At 49.5% G+C, this 19,613-nt stretch overlaps 2 protein-coding genes across 3 annotated transcripts; one reads left to right on the top strand and one right to left on the bottom strand.

Moving 5' to 3' along the window:
* Positions 1-1,906: 1,906 nt before the first annotated feature.
* MRPL37 (mitochondrial ribosomal protein L37) lies at positions 1,907-5,868 on the bottom strand. The gene is made up of 7 exons (XM_058030173.1): positions 5,478-5,868; positions 5,067-5,250; positions 4,490-4,605; positions 3,801-3,986; positions 3,375-3,532; positions 2,686-2,889; positions 1,907-2,126 (listed from the first exon to the last, which is right to left on the bottom strand). Exons 1-7 carry the CDS (start codon positions 5,866-5,868, stop codon positions 2,049-2,051), a joined length of 1,317 nt encoding a protein of 438 aa, XP_057886156.1. The 3' UTR covers positions 1,907-2,048.
* Positions 5,869-5,915: 47 nt separating this feature from the next.
* LOC131086940 (NADH-cytochrome b5 reductase-like) lies at positions 5,916-16,822 on the top strand. 2 transcript variants are annotated; one of them, XM_058030229.1, is made up of 7 exons: positions 5,916-6,010; positions 7,284-7,475; positions 8,317-8,465; positions 9,585-9,672; positions 12,703-12,807; positions 13,902-14,105; positions 15,702-16,822. In XM_058030229.1, the coding sequence occupies exons 2-7, from the start codon at positions 7,287-7,289 to the stop codon at positions 15,903-15,905; spliced, it is 939 nt and encodes a 312-aa protein (XP_057886212.1). In that variant the 5' UTR covers positions 5,916-6,010; positions 7,284-7,286; the 3' UTR covers positions 15,906-16,822. The 2 variants fall into 2 exon arrangements, with proteins under 2 accessions (XP_057886212.1, XP_057886211.1); XM_058030228.1 differs by lacking the exon at positions 5,916-6,010 and adding an exon at positions 6,258-6,338.
* Positions 16,823-19,613: the final 2,791 nt, after the last annotated feature.

Below are 19,613 nucleotides of genomic sequence, written 5' to 3'. Positions count from 1 at the left end.
AGCTTCACTCTCCCCTCCAGGCCCTCAGCATTCCCTGCACAAGGATCAGCCCCCAGAGGAGCACTCCCTGCACAAGGATCAGCCCCCAGAGGAGCATTCCCTGCACAAGGATCAGCCCCCAGAGGAGCGCTCCCTGCACAAGGATCAGCTGCTCCTTCCAGCACCACTCCAGTACCACTTCCCCTGGCCTCAGGGGAGAGTGGCTGTGCCTCAGCACAGCAGGGACATGGCCTCACACCCCTGTGTATGATCCCCTCACCTCCAGTGGTTTCCTGACGCCTCACACAACCCCCAAAGCCTTGTTTTCCTGCTGACCATCCCATGTCTCGCTGCTTCCGCTATTTTTCAAAACTGCCTTTGCTTTGCCTTCGTCCATCCCTCCCTGTGCTTGTGCTTTGTCTCAGCTCAGCTTGGACACAGCAGGGTTCCAGCTTCCCTCAGTCTCTCCCCTTCAACTGCCTGCCCTGACAGAGATGTCTTTGTTGAGAGGTAAAAGCAGCTGAAGGGACTCTGCCTCTTCCAGACAGACCATCCTCACAAATTCCCACATCTAGCAGAAGCACATGAGGTGTTTCACCTCCACACAACCCCTCTCCACCACAGCTGCTCTTCCAGCAGGCTTCCTGGGGGAAATTCTCTCCTCAGAAATGCTAAGGGGCAGCTGGCTGCCCTACAGGGCTTCCTCCCTGGGACGGGTAATGACCCGAAGCTGGAAGAGCGAGGGGATGTCAGGCAGGGTCCGTGTGACACAGCAGGGAGGGAGACAGAAACACCCACTGCGTGTGACAGGCTGCACAGAGCACAGCTCTGTTAGGATGTATTCCCAAACACCTGGCTGCAAACCACAGACCTGAACAGATTCACTCCGATGGGCTGAATGAGGCATCCCTGGAGCAGGCAGGATTAAGATGATGCAGAGCAATGCAATGCTTATATGAGGGTTTTTTCTCTTTCAAGCACTTCTGCTAACTGTGGAGGGATTTGTTAATTTAGCCTGCAGCCATTGCATCCCAATTTACGGGGGGCAATTGTTGACCTCAAATGTGACTGGTGAACGCTCCCAAAACCTGCAGAGTGGAGCTGCCTGATGGACTGGGGCTGGAACACACAACTGGGGTGCTCCTCCAGATGGCCAGGGACCACAAAGCACAGACCAGCCTCTGACACAAGGCACTGAAGTGAGATGAATTTCTTGGAAATGTGCTCTTCCACACCTTAAAATAGCGCAGGCTGTCCTCTCCCTTCCCATGTGCTGGAGGGTACCAGAACTGCAAAACATTCTACATTTGGCTGCAGCTAATTTAGCTTTCATTTTACAAAACCCACACTAATCCCCCCATGTTAAAAAGAATATGCTTCCTGCTCAGTTAACTCTGTGTGGCAGGAAGAAATTCTTCCTTTGTATTTTTAGCAGCAAATACCAGCTACAGGCACCAAAGTTTCCCGCTACATTCTACACCACTTTCCCCAAATGCACAGGTCTCTTCATCCAGGATTGGGGGGATAAAAGGACTGTGGTTCTACAGATCCAACAAAGCAATCCCTCCGATTAAGTGCTTTGGGAACTAAGCACAGGGCAGCACGACGCATCCCACGGCAGCCAGGAGTAAAACAAAGTCAAAGCCAGGCAGAATGAAAAAGCCTCGTGGCTCAGGCTTTCCCCTTGAAGCTTTGTAAGTCTCTTCTGCATTCAGAGGGACTCAAAGCAACCTTGGGAATGGGTTTGAGTCTGGCTCTGTGCAGAAGCACACTGAGAGCAGAGCCTGCGCACAGGAATAATGACTGGCTTATGTTCTTCCCAGGCAATGGAGGAAGAGTGCTGGAGGATGCATCTGATGACTTCTCTAACCCACATCCAGAGGGGTGAGCCCCTAAAATGAAAGAGTTTCTCCATGCACTATTTAGTTTAAAAAAAGAAATTTTACTTTCTGTAACAATATAATTTATTTTTTAAAGTAAATTAATCCACCTTTCTTTAATTATACGACGGTTCTGGCAAAGAGAAGCAGCAGGTACAGTTGGTGAAGTATTTTCATTTGAGCTGAATTTCACACAGTTCCATGCAGATACAGTGCCAGAAACTTCTTGAATGTGTCTGGCTGAAAGCCAGAAATTCCAGCGGGCTTCTGCAGAGAGAAAGACACGGATGCTCAGTTTGCAGTGAAGTGATTAATGTAGACAAACAACGGCTTTAAACAGGCTTGAATAAGACTTTCAGGCATGGCAGCTTCCAAATTGTGCTCTCCCTCCCCAGAAGGGTTTGGGTGGGGGCACTTCCACTGGTGTCAATCTCAGAGGGCAGAACCCCTTTGCCTGTGAGTGAGATGCCCTCCCAGTATAACCAGTACTGGCAGCCCTGTGCTCTATTTACTCCCCAGAGAGGCTGCTTGTGAGAGCTCCCTTCCTCAGAGCTGGCTTTGAACAAGCACATTGTGGGATGGTGGATTTCAGCTGGGAGTATCTGTATGTAGGAGTTCACGTTAAGCTAGGCATGTCACACATCAGCACCACAAACACTCAGGAACTGGTCTCCTGAGAAACACCTGCTGAGGTAAAAATGAGGCCAATGTCCCCTGAGGGTCCCTCCAGCTAGTTTAAAACCTGCTGCAGCTCTGTGCCAGCCCCAGACCCCCAGCTGTGGTGGAAGGGCAGCATTTCCAACACCATTTCCCAAGTTCTCCTTACCGTAACAACTCCCTTCTTGACTTCTGGGACACACTGGGCTCTCTCATACAGGTTCTGATCAGAGTCAATCCAGACCAGGTTTTTTACACCATCATTAGAGACAAGGTCTGTTGTATTTAACTGGAACACCATGAACTGGAAGAGCTGTCCATCTGTGCCAATGCTTTGCACCACTATCGGCTGCTCCAAAACCTTGGGATCATTCTAGGAAAAGAAGGGGCATGTGGGGGAGAATGTTTCAAAAGCTAGTTACAACAGAAATTGTAGGAGTACTTGCTGATTCTGCATCTTTGGGCTGGTTTAAAGCCAAGATTTTAATAAATATATTGTTACCTTGCCCAGAAAATTACTCTAGTCAAACAAGTTTTGAATGTAGATTTTGTAGTTTAATTAAAATTCCTCCTTCAGCCAGCAACAAACTGTCAATTTACATACTGAGCTGTGGGATGGGTTAGAGTTTTACAGCTGAACCTATTCCCTGGTTCCTGCCCATACCACCCCACTGCATCACAAACATTGCTGATCAGTGGATTTCTGAAGGTTGGGTTTTCACCTCTGGACTGGGAAGCTTGGATGTGAAAATCACACAAGGGGGTGTAAAAAATTACACAAGTAAGGGGCTCTGAGGGGCTGCAGCAGCAGCAGGGGGAGAAGAGAGGCCCAGCAGAGCAGCAGGCTCCCATACGTACCCCGTGGAGCGTCCTGGCCTTGGCCAGCGCGTTGCCAAAAGCGAACATCAGCATTTTAGCACGGAGCTGCTCTGGTCTGAACCTGTCGGTGCGAACGTTGGCAGACTCCAGGAAGAACAGGGTGTGAGGGTGAGAGTAGGGATAACCATCTCTGAAACCTGAAGGGCACATACTCATGTCAGAAACCGCTCAGGAAGACGCCAGGCAGCCAAGGTTTTCTCCCATTATCTTCAGGAACTGCTCAAGTTGTTTGTTGGGGTTTGAGTTCTTGTCCTCAGTCCTGCTTAGGCAACAATACACTCACCCACCACAGGTCTACACCACTTGCACTGCAAAGCTGTCCCCTCATTCCCACACACTCCCTACTCTCAGCTGCCCCAGGAGAACAAGGAGCCCCAAACACAGGTAATTCTCTTCAGCACTGACCTGTATCATTGAGCTCTTTGTACACATTCACCTCCTGAAGGTCGATGGTGGGCGCAATGGGATAGAAGGTCTCCAGAACGTGCTCTTTGGTGGTCAGTATCTCCTCCTTGGAGGCTACTGGTGCTATTGGGCTCATAGAGTTCATGAGTATTCCACTCAGGCCACGGACCTGAAGGAGGATGGATTCTGGGGAGGGCAATTAGGCCACAGTCAAACACTGGTGAAAGAACACCAGGGAAAGATGTACATTTCCTTTGGCCAGTCTGTTCTGCAAGGCTCACTCTCTCCCCCTCACCTCCAAACCCATCCTAAATAGGAGCTCAGCTGTTGGTTCTTCTAAAATGCCAACCTTAATTGCTAGGGCTAAGTTCTTAACTAAACATCCTTAGAAAAACAACAGCACTGATTTAGGACACAAGAAAATAAACAATCAGGTCTAAGAGACTGGTTCCCTTCTCCCACCATCTTGTCAATACTGATTAACACCTAATAATCTCCTCAGGGACAGCATCCTGCCATCATCCAAGGCTGCCCATGCCAACAATGCCGACAGCGCTATTTAAACCACAAAGAATTACCCAGTTCCAGAAATTGTTTAATTTCTTCCAAATCCTCAGCCTGAAAGCCAGGAGCTTTGCTACCCCTCTTATCTTACAGAGCTAAATGCTTCCACCATAGTGGCAACTGACCTCTTTCCCACGTTGCTGCTATCCTGCAGTTTCTAGCCAACATCCTTTTACTCAGAGCAGGATACTTCCCAGACATTAACCGGCATATATGTATCAGGTTTTCAAACAGCACTGGGCTGTAAAACAAGAAAAGAAACAGTTACATAAAAATGAGATCATAATAGCAGGCAGACGCTTCTGGGGCACAAATGCTGTAAAATTACTGTATGTAAAACATACAATGGCATAGCACTCCCAAACAGTTAACAGAGATTGCAGATTGGTATCACACACACCAGGCCTGTTTCAAGTTGGCAGAGGTAATGCTTACAATTATTTTAAAAACTGATACTCTGCATCAGCTAGTAGATCTTGAGTTGAAACAGAGAGACATTGGCCTGAAAGAAGCTTTGATCTAGCGTAGTATTTATGTCAGTGCTACTGCCAATATTCAGAATTGGGTTTTATTTGTTGCTTTGGTTGTTGCTTTTTTTGTTTGACAATCTGATGGTCTTGCACACAGACCCTCTTTCCACAGAAGAGCTCAGTATGAATTGTCTCTGTAAAGTTTAAACCTCCCCTACAGCTGAGGACTCACCAATATCGTTCCCTCCTGGGAGCAGCCTCTGCCGTGCCCCAGAGCCGAGCATGGGACACCATGTGTTTCGCCCTCTCCTCCAGCTCCTGGAGCCCAAGAGCCGGGTTATCCATGATGGCCTGCACGGCTGGGGGCAAACCTTCCACGAGCTTCGTCTTGGTGAGCCACTGCGCCTGCCGGACTCCTGGAAACACAACCCAGCACAATCTATCTGTCACAGGGGACACTGGTGATGCTCCAGGCCCCCTTCCAACCCAAGCCATTCCCTATGTGACCGAGGCTGCCTGGCAGCTCATGGGGCTGGGCAGGCTCCCCACAGCCCGTGCTTGTTTTACACTCTGTGCGAGGAGAACCCTTGGCAGGAGGAGCAGGGCGAGTGCTTGGGCAGGGACAGCGCGGGGTGCGTGGTACCTTCCAGCATGCGGACACCCTGATGGCAGATGTAGCACCCGCGCTCCTTGTACAGCGGCATCTCCTCGTAGCGCGGCCCCGGCGAGTGCCAGGGGTCGCGCCAGCCGCGCTCCCAGGGCGGGAAGCGCGGCCGGGCCAGGCCGGGCACGTAGTGCAGCCGCTCCGCATATGTGACGGTGTCCAGCTCCACCTGCTCCCGCACCGGCCGCGGCTCCGCCATCTCCGCCAGCACCTCCGGCGGCGGCCCGCGCACGGTCCAGGGCGTGCGTGGAAGCGGCGCGCGGTGGCGGGGCCGCCCCGCGCGGGTGACGATGCCGCGGGTGAGGCCCCGCGTCGTCACCGCCGCAGCCGCCACCCCCGCCCGCCTCAGCGCCTTCGGCCCCGCCGCCATCGCCGCCGCCATCCTCCTCCTCCTCCTCCTCCCGCGGCCGCCTCAGCGCCCGCCCGCCGCCATCTTGGGGAGGGCTCGTCCCCACCGTCACCCGCGGTGACTGACGGCGGCGGCGGCCAATGGCGGGCAGGCGCGCCCCGAGGTAAGGGAGGGTCGGCAAATTGCCTGGCGGGTGAGGGCAGGCGCCGGGTTGGTGAGTGGGGAGGTGGGCGGGGAGAGGCGCCTCCTCATCTGTGGGGCGGGGGGGGCACTTCAGAGACCGTCCCTGGGCGGGAGCCGGCGAGGCCAGCTCGGGTGTCGCGGGGCTGGGTCCGCTCTGCCCCGGGCCGGCCTGTCCGAGCCCCTGGGCGCGCACCGTGAGTGCTCGAAACTCTGTAAATGCGCGCAGCCCGAGTCTCGGCCTCACCTCCGGCCATGGGGGTTACCCTCCGTTCATAGCCCGTGAGTGCCTCGGGTCCCCGGACAGAGAGGTGGAAAGCCGGGCCAGTCGCCTTTGGTTCTCTGTTCCGTTCCCCACCCCCCTCCTTGAAATGAGCGTGTTCTGTTACAGGGGTGAAGGTTAGTTAATTAATTGACCTTGACAGTGAAACTGCTGGAAGCGCTAAGTGTTCGCTTCCTCCGCTTCGTCACCCGTGGCTTCACAATTTCCTGTGGCCCGCTTTGTGTCCAAGGGATGCGGACACGAGCGCGCTGTGAGCAGCATTCACTCAGCCCATGTGTGAGGGTGGAGGGGCCCCGCAATGTCCGCAGCGTGGTTTTGATCTGAGGAGTGTTTAGTGGGTGAAACTAATTGGGAAGACCATGAGCAAGCGATAAAATCCCGTGCTTGTTGGCCTCCCCTACCTGTATATTCAAAGCCCATAACCACAGTGGTTGTTTGCCTGAGACTTTGCCCTGTTTGCCTCAGGTCTCTTGGCTCTGAGCGCTGCTCTCAGCTCGCCGCCCTCCCCCGTCCCAAAGCCGCGCAGAGCTCAGGCCGCATCTGGTGCCTGGGTTTGTTACCCATTGTCCTGCCGGTTGGGTTTGTCACCCTTTCTCCTGGGCCAAGCAGCAGATTTTTAAGATGTTTCTGCTCCGGGTGACCAAGCGGCTCTATTGTAGGAAATCAGCACGGCGTAACGAGCGGGATTAAAGGGTGTAGCATTGCCTGGGCAGCCTGTCTGGGGAGGAGGGCCCGAGGCTGGGCTCAGGCTCTGCTCTGGGCTGTGAGCACTGGCGTTTGTGCGGAGGCATTGAGCGCTCAAACAAAAATGGGGTGTGCAGACACAGATCAGCTCCAGGTTTTCAGTTTAACACATACACACAAGATGCTCAAGAGAGATTTTTCGGTCCTCTGAAAACACCCAGTTGATGAGCTGAAAACACCCAGCCGCTTTTCATCGTGCTGGGTGTGATGCAGGGCTTGTGTTTTGCAGGCAATGAGTGACAAGGAGGGTGCCAGCGAGGAGGACTGGCTGGCTCTGAGGCCCCAGGAACCTTCTCCAGCCCAGTGCTGCGGCAGCGGCTGCAAGCCCTGCATCTACGATGTGTACGAGAAGGAGCTTGCACAGTGGGAGAGAGCCAAAGCAACGCAAGACAAAAGCCTTCTCATGGGAAAGAAGGAGCAGGTCGATTTCTCTTCATGGCATCCTGGAGCCTGTGCTTTGATCGTACTCGTTCGAGTGTGGGGTGGTGGTGGTGGGTGAGGGATGCAGGGATAAATTCAAGTGGTGCCTTAAGAGAGGGCTGTAAATGCAATTCCCCAAACTCAGCCTTCTCCCTCCCCCTTGGCCACTCTCTCCCTGCTGTAATGTGATTTTCCAAGTGTAGAGTTCTCCCTGGTGTCGCATTACAGCTCTGGCTCTGCAGCTTCTCCTCTCCGAGTTTCCTCGGAGAAGCTTTGTTTTCCTCACATTTCTCATCTCTGCCTGATTTTTAGACTTGTATTTTGATGGTGAGAAAACACTGTGTTGTGTGTGGTGGAGCAGTTGTCTTCAGAGTGTAATTTTAAAGCCTGTCAGTGCCCTTTTACATTAGATTAACTATGCTGGGTCAAGCAAAAAAGATCAGCTGAAACAACTGACAATATTTTCTGTTCACTGTGGCCATCAGCAGGTTGCAAAGTTGCCCCCAAAGCAGCGCTTGGCTCTTTTAGCAGAATTATTTCTGTTTATTTCCAGACACGAGAAAATGATCGCAGTGAGTCATAATAGGATGACCTTGCTGTAAGGTGTAAAAAAAAGTAATTTCAAAAGGTGGTGGTGGGGAGAAATGCAAGATCCCAAAGTGCACGCTGCAGAACATGATAATGAATCAGCAGAGAGCTGGAATTTGCGCCGGGCCTCAGTGTTTAATATACGTCCTGAGTATCTCTGGCACTAAATGAGCACGCACGTTTGCTTCCAGAGAAAAAATGAAATAATAAAAGACACCATCTAACCAAGTAATTATTTATTGTTGTTCTTGCAGAGCAATAATTCAGAGCTGAATCCAGATACATTCACTGCATTCAGCGTGAGCTCGGTGGAGCAGCTGACAGAGGACACCTACCAGTACAAATTTGAATTACCGGGAAATAGCAGCCTGCGCTTGAGTTTAGGACAACATATCGTGTTAAGGTATTGTTCTCTGTGCTAGTTAAACAGTCTGCATTATGTAACCTAACACGTAGGGTTTTGTCAATAGACAAAGGCTTCATAGCAGGCAAATCATGATTTCTGTACCTCCACAATGACACAGATGAAAGAGCTCGTGAGCTCGCTGCCTCTACTAATTCTATGGTAAAAGCTGTGGTTTGCTTCAGCATTATCCCTGCGTTGGTGGCTCAGAAAGAACTAGGTGTGATTAAGAAAATACATTTGCAGAAAGAAAGATCTAAAAGAATAGCTGTTACAACAGATTATTTACTCCAGCCTGTTGGAATGAAGACAATGAGCTGCACTTGCCCCAGAGCTGGGTATTTTAGGCCCTGTATCTTGGGGTAACTGAGCACCCCAGTACCCAAGCACTGCCTGACTGGTTTCTAGCAAAACAACCCTCCTATGTAGTTTGCTGCTTGCCAGAAAGGGGCCACTTGGGGAAAGTTTCTGTCTCTCAGCCATCTGTGGTGATCATTGCCAGATAGAGAAAGTCCTGTTAGGATGCCATTGATGTGCATCTGTTGACGTCCCTGGTACGTTCAGGGCTGGTGTGTGCAGCTGGCTCTGCTGACAGCACACACTTCTCCCTCCAGCCCTGGCTCATCACACTGCACACAAAAAGGTCTGGTCACTTTAGTCAGTCCCCATGGTCAGTAGCAAAGAGCAGGGTGGGTAATTCCATGGAAAGGGAAGGCTTACAGGAAAATACAGTCTGTGCTGACAAGGCCCGAGGTCAAGGCTGTGCCTTGGCTTTTGTTATTTGATTACCAGATGCTGACTGGATGCAGAAAGTGACCCCAGCCTAAAAGGAACAGCAAACTTAAGTGTTTTCTCTCCCCTTTGCCACTCCTGCATGTTCTTACAAAATCCCTTTCAGGGGTGTGTCCAGGAGCTGGATGTGGTACAGCTGAGGCCACACTGGGAAACAAAAGGTGCTGTTAGCCATTCTGTTCCCCCCAGATTTCTGCCTCTGGAAGGGAAATGTTTTGCATCTGTGCACAGGCTGGGCCACTGGGTAGAGGACCTGTCTCCCAGAGAGCTGCAGGAGCCCCCCAAATGACCCAAGTCACAGGGGTTTCCTGTTTCTCTTCTCTTCAGAGGAGTGGTGGATGGTTTGGAGGTCCAGAGAGCCTATACTCCAATTAGCCCCAGGAATGCAGAAGGTTACTTTGAAGTTCTAATTAAAGTAAGTAAGCCTGGACAATATGGATGAGAGTATAAGGTGTTTTCTTTAGGAACCAAGCATGCTGTCAGTGTTTCAAGTGAGACTCTCTCAAATCCCTCATGGACTGTTTCTCTGTTGTTTTGAAGCGTTTTTGCTTTGCTGATAGAAATTGCAGTTTTTCCCACAAAACTGAAAGCAGAATAAGTTGACACACAAGTGCTCTGCAGCAGAAGCCCTGGGATCACCTGGGGGAGCCCCTGGGATGGAAAGATGTGTCCATTCCACTTCTCTCCTTTCATTTTGCTTTTTCAGGCTGCCTTTGAAATCGCACCCATTTGTCAACCTAGCTGAACCACTGATTTTGGGAAGTGTTTGCCCTTATCCTCCCCTCTGTATTTTACTTGAAGGACACCCCTCTGTCAGTGGGCAGCTGCCCCTGGTGTGCAGACAGGGCTCTGGAGCTGCAGTCTGAGAGGGACTTTGTGGCCCACAAGGGGACACAGGTGTCCCATAGGCACAGGCTGCATCTCTTGAGGTGGACATGGTGGCAGAGCCCATTTTGGACAAATGTCCTCACCTTTATGGAGTCAACCACAAAATGCTGGTTGAGTTCAAAAGGATTTTATAGGAGATTTGGCTACAAATCTGTCTCATGTAAATCTTCAGGGTGCTCATAAATGATTATTTTGTGTGGCAAACACTGACTTGAACATTTTTCCAATACTGCATCCATATGTCGCTAGGGGCTCCTCAGGGCAGACACAGACTTCAGTACAGGTGTGAAATTCAGAGTGCTGGGTATCCCAGGTGGCTTGCAGAGAAGGGCCACTTGTTCTCTGCCTGTCTTGCAGGATTTCATGTTTCTGGGGTCTATTATGCATTGTATGTTCTAACACAAACCCTGCTCTTTAGAAAAGTGAACAGCTTCTCTAGGACACCTGTGGGAGGGTCATTTCCCCATTCTTGTGGCAATTGGTGTGTGGTAGGGGAGAGAAACGTTGCATTTGAGTTGCATTAATAGGATACATTCACAGGATGACTGAAATTTCATGTATAGCAGCTCATTACTCACAGGTTTTGCATTTCAATAATAATAGTAATGATTGTAATGATACCTTTCCTTTATATAGAACCTTTCATCCCAAAAGGAGCTATAGTTATTCTTTGGCAGTGACAAAAGAGGTTGGTAACACCCAGTGTAAAGCAGCCATTTTTATAACTCACTCTGTAGGTTGTGGTATATTTCACACTATTGAGGCAATTTTGGGAAGTAGTATATTATTATTACTATGCAATCCAAGCACTGTTCAAACCCTTCTGTCTCCTGTTATTATGGCATTGCATTTGTGATACTACAGTTAAGAGTGAGGGAGTTGCCATTTACAGAGCATAACCCTCTTTTTGAGTGATTTTATAATGTTAGGGTTTCTCTCCATGTAAAATGGGGTGTGGAAGTTTTTCCCCCAGGAGATATTTTTTTTTTCCTTTTTATTTAGAAAAACTCATTTTAAACCCTCTCAATCACTTTTCACTTCAAATTTTTTTTTAAATAATTTTGGTGAAAGAAGGATTGTTTTAGTTTCCATTACCCCTGTCCTTTGGGAATAGGCAGTAAGTGAACTTTTCTGTTCTTGCCTTGGGTTTCTGGATGTGTTGGAAGAAGGGAGGTATAAAATTTGCTTCTCTGAAGCAAGTGCACACTCTTTGCACGAGACTTAGCACCTGCCCAGAGCCCTCTGAACATAAAAGAATTCTGACAATAACTCAGAGCCTGGACATGTGTGTGATTTACCTTTTGAATGTAACAACTGGTGCTAATACTTGTTAATATTTCAGGTTTAAGAGAGAGGCTGGGAGGGGAGGAGCATCTGTGTTCTTTCTTAGCTAACACTGCTTGCAAGCACAAGCACGGGCTCCCTCACTGCCTTTTTCTGAGCTGCTTTGTGGTTCACCAATTTTGTTTGCCTGCAGTGCAGCTTGGTGGCCAGCCAAGGCACTGGGGTGTGGAGCCAGGCTTCCCTCCAATGCCTGTGCAGGAAATACCCCCAAATACACTTCTTTTGTGTGGGCTTGTATCACATCCCATCTTCTGACCCCTGCTTGTGTTGCTCTTCCCCAGGCTTATCCTTGTGAGACCCATTGTGTGCTGCAGCTTTGGGCTTTTCAGCTCCTGCTCCTTGGGCCACTCCTGGTTCTCCAGCCACATCCCAGACTGTGGATGCTCTTTTGCTCACATTTCCCTCTTAAAACATCCAGTGGTCACACATTTAGGGCATGGATGGCACCATGACTGCTGGGACAAGCCCTTCATTTTCCAGCTTCTCATCCCTTCTGAGTTTCCAGTAAGCACTGAGCCCTTCTCCTCAGTCATGAGTGAGAGCAGCATTCCTGCAGGCAACAGCCTGGATAATGTTGTTTGTGCCTGGTGGAAAGTGAGGCAGGTTTTTTGCCCGTGTTTTTCTTCCATGGGGCCAACATTAACATATTCTTTTGGAACTGTGGAGGCATCCCTCAGCACCCAGATGATCTGGTCTGAAAACAAAGAGTTTTACAAATGAGAAGCCTGACTTTGGGTCACTAATTGTATCAGTGCAGCATCTGAGAGACTGAAACAAAGCAAGAGCTATGCAGTGTTTACATAACTAACAGTACCCAGAGGGCATTTCCAGACCCCCATACCCTGAGATTTGGAGAACACTTGAAGGCCTGCACTGTGCTTTGCATTCAAGACACTCTTCTCTGTGTGCTTTGTAAGCAAGAACTCTGATAAGCTTTCTCCAGTTTTGGAAATTCAGGCTGCGTCAGAGGGGGGTTGTGTTTACATTATAGTCAAGCTGGAGTGGTTCCAATATGATTTAATTTAAATGTCTTTGTTTTGGGTATAACTTTGAGTTATTTTTCAAACAGATCATTCTTCCTTTTTTAAATACACAAAATGGTTTTTTGTCCCCTTTTCGTTTAAATGTAGATAACTTTATAATCGACTTGAAGCTGGGAAACTTTCCAACGGAGTATAATTATTCTTTTCTTTTGTGCAATGTTTTTTATTAGTGCTATGAAGCTGGGCTAATGTCACAATACATAAAAACATGGAAAAGAGGAGACGTGGTCTTTTGGCGTGGGCCGTTTGGAGGGTTCCCATATCAGCCTAACAAGGTTAGTTCCTGAGAGCCATAGGATGCTTCAGCCTGTGGCAGCAAGCTTTGTTCAATACTCTGAAGGGAAGACATCAATTTGATTACTGTTTTCATGATTATTTTAGAGACTTCCTGGGTTACTGTACAGTGTGACAGCATTAGCAGTCAGTCGGAGCACTTTCTTGAAATGCAGAATATTTAACAGGGAAGAGGAGGTGGATGGGAGACAGGAGAATATTAGCAAGGCTCTGTGTTCATCACTTTCATTAGAGTTCCTGATGTGCCTAACAAAGGGAGCTTTCTTTGCACCAGCAATGAGTGTGGATGGGTTTTTGCCTGATTTGACCCACATCTCTGTGTTGTGAGTGAGTAGGGGTGGAGGGGAGGTGCTAATCCTCTCCTCTCCCGGGTATTCCCTGGGCTGTTGAGGTGTCAGGTCGCTCCCCAAACGCTGATCCCACCTGCCAATACCAGGCTGGCTGCAGGGAAAGGCAGATCTGGTTTCAGGGGGAGGCTTCTCACACACACTAACTCAGTCACTTAATTCTGACCTTTCAAATGAGGAGCAAATTTGAAACACTGGTCATTAAGATCCCAAAGTCTTTTGGGTTTTTTTTGTGAATTTGTTTTTGTTGTTTTTTATTTGTTTCCCCCAACAAAAATAACTGAGTGGCCAAGCTCTATGCAGAGCAATTGTGTCCTGCTTCCTGACACACTCATTCCCTCCAGAGGACATTCAGGATTTTACTTTGCAACAACCAAGAGGAACCCAGGGAGCATTTCCAGTGGAAGAAAGCCCACAGTGGGTCAGCAAAGCTTACTGCAGAATTGAAACTGAAACATGAATAATTGAAATCAAGGCTAAAGTTAGGATAAATTATTATATTTTGATAAAATCCGGTTTTGTTAGATTTTATATGTAAACTCTTTAAGTGCTATCTGTAATCCTTTGCAGTAAAATACATTTTGGGATCTGAATTTACCAGTTCATGACCTTCTGGTATGTTGTTTCTCAAGAGATTCTTTACCAGGGTGGCAGCAAGAGGAACTGACCATGAGCACACCCATTGCCAGCCGCCACAGCTCATTCCAAATTCTCTGTTTTGTTCTTAGCATGGAGAGCTCCTCATGCTGGCCTCTGGCACTGGCCTTGCACCAATGATTCCCATCCTCCAGTCCATAACAGATGATGAAGAGGATGAAACCTTTGTAACTCTTGTTGGCTGCTTCCCTACCTTTGACAAAATTTATTTAAAACCTCTTCTGCAGGATTTGGCTCGGTACTGGAATATTAGAATATTTTATGTCCTAAGCCAGGTAATTAAATGGATATGAAGCATGTTTGTGTCAGGGTTCTGTGTGCTGGATGAGCCTCTGCCTCCTCCACTTTTCCATAAGCATGATCTTAATTCTTTCCCAGTCATCCAACCTAATTTATGATCCAGTAGCTGCTGTTCTTAAATCTGCTGCATGTACTCACTGCTACTCATCTGGAGAATTTTGGGGAAGTGGCCATCACTGTTCTTCTCTGCTCCCTGTTCTGTTGGGATGGACCTGCTGTTTCATAGTCACTGTTGTTTATTCCTCCCCATTTCAGACAGTTGTTGTTGCACCTAAACAGCAAATAAGCTGTTTCTTTCTTCCTGATACCACTGCCTTAATCTGTCCTTATCTTCCATTCTTGGCTCGTGGCTAGAGCTCTCCTCTGGTGTGCTAGCACCAACTTCCCAGCAGTTATTTTTCCTTGCTGACCCATTTTTAAACTTCTAAAAGTTGTCTCCCCCTCTGTAAAATTACTTTTCTGCCACATTCATGGGATGAGGGCATACCTCTCAATGGTCTTACATTTTGAACAGTCTTTTTCATTTCCATTTGGTCCCAAAGTTGCCTGTGTTCTGCATGGATTTGGTGGTTAAAAATTATTTCCGTCAGAAATGAGGATTCATTGCTAGGAGGATATAGAAAGAATTATTCATGCTAAGGGAATGAATCCCATTGCATTTTTAGTTCCTCAGATGAATCATTTCTTGTATCTCTCACAGTGGAACTGCCTCATATATTCTGTTCCACACGTGGCCTCGGCAGGATGAGATTTGGTAGAGGGAAAAGTGCTGGTGACTTGGGCACCCCCTCAGCTGCTCTGTGGGAGCATAACCATAATTGTCTCTGGTGACATGGCTTAAATACCCTTTTCAGGGTGTTTAAACTCTCTGACTGATGCCTCAAGAGCATGAGGAGGTCTTGAAATTCAATCAGCGAAGGGCACGAAGCCCACCTGACCCCTGTCAACACTGTCTGCCCCTCCTCTCTCCCTTTTTCCTCCTCTCTTAGCAGGTCTGTGGTAGTCCAAGGCTGGCTCGTGCATCCTCCCTCTTGGGATTATGTATCTGTCTGTATTTCATTGTGCTGCCTGTCACCACCACATCTGAGCACCTTCTGCTCCTGATTAATTGCAGCAGGGGAGTCCCTGCTGGATCCAGCACCACAGGAGCTGGCACTTCTCATGGGATCAGAGCTGGCTTTGGAGCAGAGCTGCCTTCTTTCAGTTTTGGTCAAGGGAGATGGGACTGAAAGAGGCTTGGGAATGGGAGAGGCAGTGGAGAGGAATAGACTTGGGATTTGGGAATAGGAAAGGTGCCCTGGGAGATGGTTCTCAGTGGAAAAAGTTCTGCAGCATTTATTTGTGATAGTTACACTCTGGTTTTGTTCAGTCCCCTCAGAGTAAATGGCAGGGAAGTATTTCATCTGGGCTTGGGAAGAGGAATGCAGCTCACAGAAGGGTCAGTGTCACCCACATGGTGTCACAAAGGTGAAAATCATCCTGTGCCCCACTCTGAGGGGAGGAGAGAGATTGAGCTCTAGGGAATGTTGTCTTTTTTAGTGTCACACACAGCAAACCTTTTACCTTTCCAGGAAACTTCGCTGGAAAAACTTCCTTGGAGCTACCAGGAAAACACATACACTGGTCATCTCAATGAGGACTTGATGAAGACAATAGTGAATTCCTGTCGAAGAAAGCCATTTGTATTAATTTGTGGCTCTTCTGCATTCAATGAAGATATGAGTAGATACTTGAAAGCTGCAGGAATTGAAGAAGATTCCTGTTTTGTCTTTTAGCAGTACATTCCTGACCTGAGGAACCTTGGGCTGAGCCTTGGATGTCCTTGTTTCTTTGCAGACATTGCACAGAAGGGCCTGCTCAGAAGACTGAGCTCCTTGGAGCAGCTGTTTGTTGATCCTCACTCTGGGGTGTTTTAAGGAATGGGTGCCATTCCAGAGTGGCTGGTACATGGTGTGCCCCCCACACCTCAAGGACCTGCATGGCAATTTTAATGGAAGTCTTCAGGTGCAATTTTAAAAGGGAGATCTCCTAAGGGGGGTACTAGAAAGCATCCACACACACAGCTCTGCTGTAGTATGAGGATTGGTGACTTGCTTTGCCATCTGTGTTATTCTGCAGTGGGTTGTGCCCTGTTAGGTATCCAGAGGAGAGATCTAATCCTCAGGGATCCTTGCCAGGCCAAGGGGACAGCAGAGTTGGGATCACTTTGGTTCTGTCATGTGCAGGCTGATGCCAGGCAAGTCCCTTCAGCCTCACTGTGCCTCAGTTGGCCCACTGTGCATTAATACAGAGAAGGTGGCACTGATCTCTGAAAACAGCCATCCCAACCATGTATGGAAAGTGTATCCCTAAGGAAGGAGTGATACATTCTGTCCAGGGAGAGCCTAGGCAGGCTGAGCTCCTGCCCTGGCACAGCCTGTGTTACCTACCCTGTGCTCAGCCCTAGAAATGCTCCCTGGGGACACAAAGAGCATGTCCTAAATCTGGGAGAGCATGGCTGGGTGGTGGCTGCTGTCTGTCAGGGAGAATGGTTGTTTGCTTTCTATGTCCCCTAAGTGTTGTATCATAACCCTGGCTCATTAAATTGAACCTCTTTACAAATAAACAGCTGTTTGATGTTGTCACAGGACTCTCTCAGGTGCCTGAGGAGGTTCCCTAAGCACACAGGAACACCACCTGAGGAGAGAAAGCTGCATAGGGTCTGCTGGGTGCTTCCCTGTGGGACAGGGAGCTCCCTCAGGGATGGCAACCTGGCACAGCACCCAGCCTGGGCACCTGGGCCTCTTCCTCTTTTTTCAGTCCAAAATGCTGCTGCTTTTCCTCTGAGGTATGTGATATCCATTCTTTTATCTTTTCAAACTGGTGTGTTTAGTATCCACACCTGGAAATACAGCAGTCCTGCACACCTTTTGTTTTTCTGTTCATTCCCAGTTCACCCTGTGTTGGGGTTTCCCAGGCTGTCTCAGATGGTTATTGCATTATCATTCATGCTTCTTTTGTACCTGTGTCTAACACTACACCTTGCACAAAGGACATGTAGTTTGTTACACAAAAAACACAGCTTGCACTGAAGTGGTGGCTTGATTCACACATTTGGGAGGGAGTGTAAGTTCCCTTTGCACTGCTGAGATTTGTCTCCAGTTACCAAATGCCTGGAATTAATCAAGTGTAGCTGCAGCTTTCATGTTAACTTCCTCGGAGAAAGGGCTGACAAGAAAGCCATTTTCCTAACCCAAACTGGGGTTCTGTCTTTAAAGGCATGGAGATCCAGGGAAGTTGTCCATGGTCAGTCCAAGGCAAGCTCTCATCTCCAATCCATGCTGTGCTTCAGTCACTGTGTAGTGAAGATGCTTTGTACACAGGCTGATAAAATAATGAGATGCTTTCTCCAGTTGCTCTCCCTGCTCTGGCCTTAGCTAGGAATATGGACAAAACCTTTTTTGTCAGATATTAAGTATTTGAAAACCGAGCTTCTAGTCCTCTAGCTTTAAATATTATGTCTTTTTGAGATTTTGCTAGAACCACACCCCACCTTTTTGCAAAAGGCCCAAGGTAAAAAACTTCACGCTCGCCTTGGAAAAGCGCCGGCTTTCAGCGTGAAGGCTGGGACTGTTCCTTTAAACACAACCCCAATATGTCTGGGTATTTCAGCACATATGGGCCACGATGCTTAAACCCTACCCAGCTGGTCCGGCCGTTCTGCCGCGCAGCTCCGTCTTTGTTCGTGGCTCAAAGGGAGGGTGGTGAGAGACGGAGCAAGCTGTGAGTGCTGCGGGTTGCCATCCTGCAAGGGCGGGCTGCGGCCGAGCGGGAGGAGCGGGGCATGTCCCGCCCGAGGGGACAGGGGCTTTGCGAGACATTCTCCATGGGGGAGATGATGTCCTTGGAAGCAGGAACTCGAAGGAGCCTTTAAACCGCCCGCAGGCACTTTGTTCTCTATTTTCTGCCCTTCTTTCCCTTCCCCCTCCCGCCTTTTGTTGTTTCTCAGGCTGGCTCTAACACGAGTCCCCTCATCCCAACCATCCCCCATGGGGACAGCCCCTTTCAGAGCATGGCGTGGATTCCTGCAAACGCAGGGAAGGATGTGGAGTGGAAAGGCTCTGGTGCAGAATATTCCTTGCCAGGGGAAGATGAGAGGTTTCCTTCCCTCTGGAGGCCCAGATCCACCCCGTGGTGGCAGTTTCGTGGGGAATTGGTGTCGGCGCTGTTGGTGACTGGGGCATCTCTGGATGTGCTCAGGTGGGTGGGTGATGCCCAGCCAGGGCAGAGGCTCACATCCTGCCTCTCCTGCCAGGCAGAGGGGTGCTGGTGGGATGCTCCTGGTCTCTGGCTGCCCCCAAGAAGCCCCTGCCACCCGTGCAGCAATGTGCAGGCAGAGGGGCTTTGCTTTGCTTCCTTTTTTCTTCCTCATGTGCAGCCTAAATACCTTCTTAATTTCATCTCATTATTTCCTGCCTAAATAATTCTCGTTTCTCCTGGGGACCGTTTTTAAACCTTTGATCTTCTCTGAAGTCTCACAGTCCTGATCACGTCCTTTCTGTTTAAATGAATCAAATGCCTTTTTGACTCATGATTTATAAATTTGCCCACAGAAGAGCAGAGGCACACCTTGAAATCACCCACCATGTCTGTGGGTACCCTGGGCTGATCCAGAGCACCTTCCATCCAGACCGTGCCTGGCTCCTCTGCTTCCCTGCTGCATGCCACTCTCCCCCTGCCTCCCTCCACCCTCCCAGCCAACTCTTGAGCTGACAGCCGGGTTGCCTGGGCTCGGGCCCAGCCTGGAATGGCCATCCCCGGGTCAGGAGAGGGGTGAATGTGCCGGTGGTTGATGGATGCTGTCCCCTGGGAGCGGGGCACAGCTGCTGTGCTGCACGGCCCGGCCCCCATCTCCCGGGGATTGCTGATGCAGAGCACAGCTCAGGGCAGGGAGAGGAGCAGCTGTGCAGGGCTCCTGGGCACTGGCTCGGTGCTGAGGCTGTGGTGGAAAGGGTGGAAGACAGTGGGTGTTGGCCAGGATGGATGTGGTGAGGATAAACATGTTGCTCCATAGTGCAGTGATGCAGAAGTCGGGGAGCACTTTGTTCCTGAGCCCAGGGGATGGTGGCTGGGAGGGCTGAGCATTCCTCCTGGATGCACCAGGGTTGTGGCAATGGAAAATAGCCAGGAGAGGCCCCTGTGCCATGGCCAGACCTCTGCATCTTTGCTGTGTGGGCCCACACTTGTTGACAAGGACAGATCTCTCCGAGTCATTAGGGAAGCAGCTAATTAAGCTCTGCAATGTTCCTGGGAGGTCAGCAGGAGATGTGCCAGCACTGCAGCATCTCCCAGAGCCTGCACTGGGGCAGGATCTTCCCACAGTGCCCAGGGACAGCTGCCCTGCTCCTCCTCATTCCATTGTCCTGGAATGGTGGGGTGACACAGTGCTCAATGCCCCAGGACAGACCCCAACATTCCCTGCCTCAGCTGGGCTCAGGATAGAG

This window comes from Melospiza georgiana, chromosome 9 (genome assembly GCF_028018845.1).
Source record: "Melospiza georgiana isolate bMelGeo1 chromosome 9, bMelGeo1.pri, whole genome shotgun sequence".
Taxonomy (NCBI): Eukaryota; Metazoa; Chordata; class Aves; order Passeriformes; family Passerellidae; genus Melospiza; species Melospiza georgiana.
This window is presented reverse-complemented; position numbering and strand designations above follow the sequence as displayed.

Bases quoted from the DNA above. Each gene is read 5' to 3' on its own strand.
- MRPL37 (XM_058030173.1), bottom strand. From the start codon at position 5,868: ATGGCGGCGGGGCCGAAGGCGCTGAGGCGGGCGGGGGTGGCGGCTGCG. The intron at 4,606-5,066 runs GTGAGTCCTCAG...CTTGTTTTACAG, and splicing joins CCCAGGAGGGAACGATATTG to CCCAGTGCTGTTTGAAAACC. The intron at 3,987-4,489 runs GTCAGTTGCCAC...TGCCCTCCCCAG, and splicing joins AGCAGCAACGTGGGAAAGAG to AATCCATCCTCCTTCAGGTC.
- LOC131086940 (XM_058030229.1), top strand. From the start codon at position 7,287: ATGAGTGACAAGGAGGGTGCCAGCGAGGAGGACTGGCTGGCTCTGAGG. The intron at 7,476-8,316 runs GTCGATTTCTCT...TTGTTCTTGCAG, and splicing joins TCATGGGAAAGAAGGAGCAG to AGCAATAATTCAGAGCTGAA. The intron at 8,466-9,584 runs GTATTGTTCTCT...TCTTCTCTTCAG, and splicing joins GGACAACATATCGTGTTAAG to AGGAGTGGTGGATGGTTTGG.